The sequence below is a fragment of the Acartia tonsa genome, chromosome 4 (genome assembly GCF_053477335.1).
Source record: "Acartia tonsa isolate MP-2025a chromosome 4, ASM5347733v1, whole genome shotgun sequence".
NCBI lineage: Eukaryota > Metazoa > Arthropoda > Copepoda > Calanoida > Acartiidae > Acartia > Acartia tonsa.
The window spans coordinates 53,806,101-53,812,045 of NC_137263.1; the positions used below are offsets into that span (position 1 = coordinate 53,806,101).

General features: G+C 38.6%; 1 protein-coding gene across 1 annotated transcript; it reads right to left on the minus strand.

Annotated features, from left to right (window-relative positions):
* Positions 1 to 3,141: 3,141 nt before the first annotated feature.
* On the minus strand, positions 3,142 to 5,059 carry LOC145317786 (uncharacterized). The gene is made up of 2 exons (XM_080159055.1): positions 4,671 to 5,059; positions 3,142 to 4,176 (listed from the first exon to the last, which is right to left on the minus strand). The coding sequence occupies exon 2, from the start codon at positions 4,155 to 4,157 to the stop codon at positions 3,162 to 3,164; it is 996 nt and encodes a 331-aa protein (XP_080015181.1). The 5' UTR covers positions 4,158 to 4,176; positions 4,671 to 5,059; the 3' UTR covers positions 3,142 to 3,161.
* Positions 5,060 to 5,945: the final 886 nt, after the last annotated feature.

Genomic DNA, 5,945 nt, shown 5'->3' on the forward strand with positions numbered 1-5,945 from the left:
AATATAAGAAGAATAGAGTAGCTTTAAGTGTTTCTTGTCCAACAAATGACGCATTACTTTCATACTATAAATTATTTTAGAGACTTTGCTATAGACTTTTTCAAGATGATAAGAAAACTTCATTTTCTCGTCCAATTGAATTCCCAAGTGTTTGATACTACCCTCATTGGTACCGCTCACAAGATCCAACTTAGTGATTTTTGACTCATCATTTTCGTTATGATTATTCATGTTTACATAGACTTCAAAGTTGGTCTTAGCGGCGAGCTCAGCGGGGGTGAGTATCTCACGGGGGGAGGAAAAGACCATACATTTGGTCTTGCGGGGGTGAATAAGAAGTTTATTGGCATTGTACCATTGGGTCAGTCTGGGGACAAGCTCCTTTGCAAGGTTGATCAATTGTATAATATTCTGCTTTTCAATGAAGCCCACTGCGTCATCAGCAAAGAGATTGATTAGGATCTCTTCACTGCATGAAACAAGGTCATTGATAAAAATCAAAAAAAGAATTGGTCCCAGGACTGACCCCTGAAGTACGCCAATGATAATGAATTCAATTGTGGAGGAGAAAAGGCCCTTAAAATATACACGCTGTTTCCTATTTGCATAATAACTACGGAACCAATCAAGTGCAACCCCCCTTATCCCTGAATTCTCCAGTTTGCTAAAAAGGATGTCCCTATTTATCATGTCGAAACACTTCCTTATGTCCAAAAATATGGCCATACAGGAAGTGTCTCGACTGAGTGCTTGGGTGATCAATGTGCTTAAGTTCAATACATTGTGAAAGGTTGAGATTCCTTTCATGAAGCCAAACTGGCGGTTGCTAAAAAAAGACCGATCTTCCAAGAACTTAACCAGCGTTTCACAGACATATTTTTCAATGGGCTTGGAAAAGTTGTCAATGAGTGAAATTCCTCGATGATTATCTGCCTCGCTGAGTGAACCTGATTTGTGAAGGACAACTATTTTGGAAGTTTTCATTTTTTCAGGAAAAGTGCCATTTTGAAGTGATAAATTATAAACATGTGTTAAGGGAGTGGCAATGGTATCAGCACAGCGAGACAGAACATACATCGAGACATCATTTATGTCTGTGGAACGCTTAGGTTTAATACTACGAATGATATTAATAACCTTGAAGGGGTACAATGGCTCAAAGAAGAGGGAATCTTGACATGGGGGTGGTAAATATTCAAAGAAATTTTTGGGGGTGGAAGGAATTTCAGGCCTTAGGGAAGACCCAATCTGACTAAAATAACGATTAAATTCATTAGCTATTTCTTGGTCATTTTCAATTTTGTTTGGGCCTACTTGAAGGTATGTGCACTCAGGGGAAGATTTACTAAACCCAATGACTTCCTTTAGGGTTTTCCAGAGTTTTTTCCCATCCCCGTTTGCATCTCTTATTTGTTGTCTGTAATATTCAATCTTTGCTCTTCTCACTTGCCTATTGTAATTATTCCTATAGACATTGTAAATACTTTCATTTTCAATTGTTTTGTCTTTTAAAAAGTTGCTGTACAAAATATCTCTATGCAATCTACAACGCAATAAAAAGTCTGACATGAAAGGCTGCTGAGGCTGGGTACGTTTGTTTTTTCGTTTTTTTCTAACTGGACACTTTTCATTATAAAGTCTCAAAAAGGTTGAAATAAAGTTATCATAAGCAATGTTTGTGTTGTCTTGGTTTAAAACGTGATTCCAGTTAGTGTGGTAGAGTGCATAGTTTAAGGCATCAAAGTTTTCATCATTCAATTCTCTTTTTTCAAAGAAATCTGGAGGTTTGGGTTTATTTACTCTGTCTATTCGGAATGAATTAATAATTGGCAAGTGATCGGAGATTTTTGAAGTTAAGACAAAGGAAGACATTAGGTTTTGAATAAAGTTACCTACCCCGAATAAATCAAGAAGGGTTGCAGTGGTTCTAGTTACTCTAGTAGCTCTGGTAACGGTATTTATGATACCGTTAAAGGAAAAAGACTCAATAATTCTCATGGAGTTGCTATTTATATTATTTATTTTGAAAAGATCAAAATTGAAATCTCCTACAATGAAGTATGGTATGCTTAAAGCTGCTATTCTATCAATCAGGTCCAAAAAAAGTTCAAAAAATTCTTCTATTTCAGCACTACTCTGATTGGGTGGCCGATAACAGTTTAGTAAGCAAAACTTTAGTCCATTGTGGGAAATTTTTAAGCAAATAGATTCAAGAATATTTTCTTTAAATGAAAATTTATCAAATAGTTTATCTACTTTATAATATTTGCTTACTAGAATACCCACCCCTCCCCCCCTACTTTTTGTGCGGAGTTTAACATGCCAATCGTAATTATTAATTCCATAGCAATCCATATTTACATCCTTATTCAGCCATAATTCTTGAAAACACAGAACATTTAAGTGGATATCATGTTGTCTAAAGAAGTCTACAGTGGAGACAATATCATTGTATTTAGAATGTAATGACTGACAATTAATACTAAAAATATTGAGAAGGTTTTCATTGAATGTTTTCAGTTTCTGTACGATACCTTGTTCACTTGAAAAAACGCAATTTATTCCGAATTCGTTCTCAAAATCGTTAAAGTAGTCGCCGTAAATCGGATTCATAAGATTTAGACCAATGTTATCGTTTAAGTTACCGTAATCCTGGTTAATCTGATCATTAGGGAGGTTTGTCATAGCAGAGCTGGTCCAGGAGCACCGCAGGAGGAATCGTCTTAACATCAAGTATGGACATCTGAAACACAGTAGATATTAGTGGACAAATAAAAATAGGTAATATACAATATATTATCGTTAAAGCGAAAAAAATTACCATATTTACTATGGTTATTCCGATAGCGTTTAGTTTATGTGTGTGTTGGGGGTGGCAACACATTTCAAGCTAGTTTAGTTCCCCCTACTCATTTTCATACAAGTTCCAAGTATTTTATATGCTAATCAGCAGAAAAATAAGAAAAATAGATTGAAATTAATATGCTATGTTGGCGTTCTAACAAGTTGGGTAATATTTAATATTAATATTATAATAATATAGAGTTTACGTGGATATAAACATTAAGTTTTTCGAAATAAATCACTTTGTAAATGAATTTAAAAATGATGATAATAATTTTGTTAAGTACCTTTTTTTCCGACGTATAAGATACTTAACCTCATGATGTGATTACCGCCTTTGTAGCTTTGCTTTGCTTAGCTTTGTTGGCGGTGTCTCTAGCTTTGGCCCTCGTGGCCACAGGATCAGAAGGTGCTGAGTCAACGACAGGGGCAACAGGTACAGAAGGTGCTGAGTCAACGACAGGGGCAACAGGTACGGAAGGTGCTGAGTCAACGACAGGTGTAGATGCGGCAGATGCGGCAGACGTGGCGGCAAGTGCGGCGGTGTGTGTGGCGGTAGGTACGGCAATAGATGCCGCAGGTACGGCGACAGACACGGCGGCAAGTGCGGCAGACGTGGCGGCAGATGCGGCGGCGGTCACGGCGGCAGGTGCGGCGGTGAGCGCGGCGGCAGGTGCGGCAGTGAAATCAGCTGTAGCGGCGGCTGCGGATGCGACGGCGGCAGGTACTGACTGTGTGGGCTGTGCGGCTGGTGCAACGGCTGTATGTGCGGCGGTTGCGACGGTTGCGGCAGAGTCTATGGGAGGGAACACAGCTAGGTCCCCAAGAGCTGGGGCAGGGGCAGACGTTAAATTATGTTGAATCGTGCTGGAAGGGTGGGCTGTGATCGTACTAAACTGTCTTGGGAAGTCATCCTCTGTTAAGTCAGCCTGATTAGAGAAGAATGTTTTCCTTTCCTCAGGCGCTAGCTTGTTGAAACAAAGGATAGGCGGTGCCTCTGACAGAAAAAAATCCTCGCTTCCAGGTATGGGTTGGGCCATTTCCTTCAGGTCTTTGCCAAACGGGTTAAGGCAGCGTATCCAGCGGCTGCCGTTCTTGAGCTGAAATTGGACATGTTGGCCAGCGACTTTGGCCCTCGAAATCTGGTTTGTGGCATACACAAAGGTCATGGTCTTCCTGTTGAGGTCGGACATATCTTGCTTCGCCTGGACTAACCTATTGGGGAAGAACGGGACCGGTGACGCGTTGTTCCTGGGATTGAACCTCTTGATCTCGGCGTTGTAACGGTCAAGCACAGCCTTCTTATTGTTCATCCACGCGTCGAGGTAGGATCTAGACATAAAACTAAAAATAAAAACGGGGATCTGGCCCTTTGTATATGGGAGCATATGGGCACGCTCGACGATATCACAAAAATGTGAGGGAATATATTCTAATTCTCCACGTTTAAGAGCGGCTTCAAGGGTGGGCCTTATAATGTTTCTAAATATGATAAACTCTGTAATATTTTCACGGCTCCACGGCTGCTGAAAATTCACTATTCTACAACTCCAATCGCGGCACCTTTGCTCTCTTATCGAGTTTTGTAGAAGTTGAAATTTGACGAAATTTTCTCTCGACGATTCAATAGAGTTTAAATAGTCTTTTTGTTGTGTAATCGTGGTCCTAATCGCTTTTTGTTCACTTGCAACAGATTTAGCATCTACGAAATTTTCTATACCTTCGATAGATTGAATTTTAACATTTAAATCTGAGACTCTCAATTTAATATCGTTTATTTCGGTTTTATGACTGGCAAAAGTACTATGAATAAGCTCATCCCTTACCTTAGCTATATTCGCATCGTATTCTTTAAACTTAACATCCAAAGCAGCGTCCAAATTTGTTTTAAACTTTGACCAATATTCTGGGTTGTCACACGTACTACAGGCCATGATGAAGTGAAGATGGCGGAACCGAGGGTGCTGAGTGAGTGTGGGTCAGCTGACCAATGGTGGGACGCGAAAAAATGTTAGCCAATGGGAGAGCTTATTTGTCGGGAGTACTTTGCGCCGGTAAAAATGTTGCCAGACCGATAAATTATCATAAAATTATCAAAAAAAAATTTGAGAGTGTTTTCACCAAAAATTGTTCATTAAGTTAAAGCGATTAGGTTACACATAAGTTAAAAAAAAACTTTTAATTCATTAATGTTTTATTTTCACTTTTTTTGTGTTAACAATTGACCGATACGTTAACACATACACATTGCCAGGCCTAAATACGAGGTGCCCTCTGGCTACAGTGTCTTCCCTTTCCTCCAACTGCGGAGTGACCACGGGCAGTGGGGAGAGGGGAACTAGTTGAGAGAGAGGGGGAAGGTAGAACTGAGCTTAACACATGGGGTAGGGCGGGGGAGAGCTTGCTAAATGCGTGTGCTCAGCCCGACTCTCTGAACTAAACTAAACTAAACATAATGATGTAAGTTAATCTACCCTGAACCATGATAAAGTCATTTTGTATTTTGTACTAGTAGCGAAGATACTTTATAACTTAATCTTGTATGTCAGTCCTTCTGCACAGCTTCAATGACTATAGTTAATCTGTCTTTTAGTAACTAGCGACACTACTGTTCAATTCAATATTGTTTGTCAGTCCTTCTACGCTGCTTTTATGATGTTAGTTATCTACTCATATCATGGTAAAGACTTATATGTCATGGTTGACGGTCGGTTTTTCTGTCTATATCGTTATAACTTGTCCATTCTAAATTGTGCAGTTCATGTAAGAGTTTACATATATATATTGAAAAAACTATGCTTTCTCTGCCTACTTTTTAATCCAATGATATCTTTTACTTCTTTTTTTTCATTTTTTAAAAGCCACACTTCTATTGTAAGTTTTCGTGCTTGTTTCTTTCTTTATCTTTTTTTTTTGCAGAATAAGCTTACTCTAATTTACTTATACACACGTTAAACAAGAATCACTATGTACAAAACTTACAAATCTTTTAAAAAGAATTTGCAATAGAAAATATTATAAATTATTAGGGAAAGATCTTTTAAATAATTAATATATTGTTTAGTAATAGCTATAACGTCAAACTCAATTAGTGGTTAAAC

Excerpts from the sequence above, each read along its gene's own strand:
- LOC145317786 (XM_080159055.1), bottom strand. The coding sequence starts at position 4,157 with ATGAACAATAAGAAGGCTGTGCTTGACCGTTACAACGCCGAGATCAAG.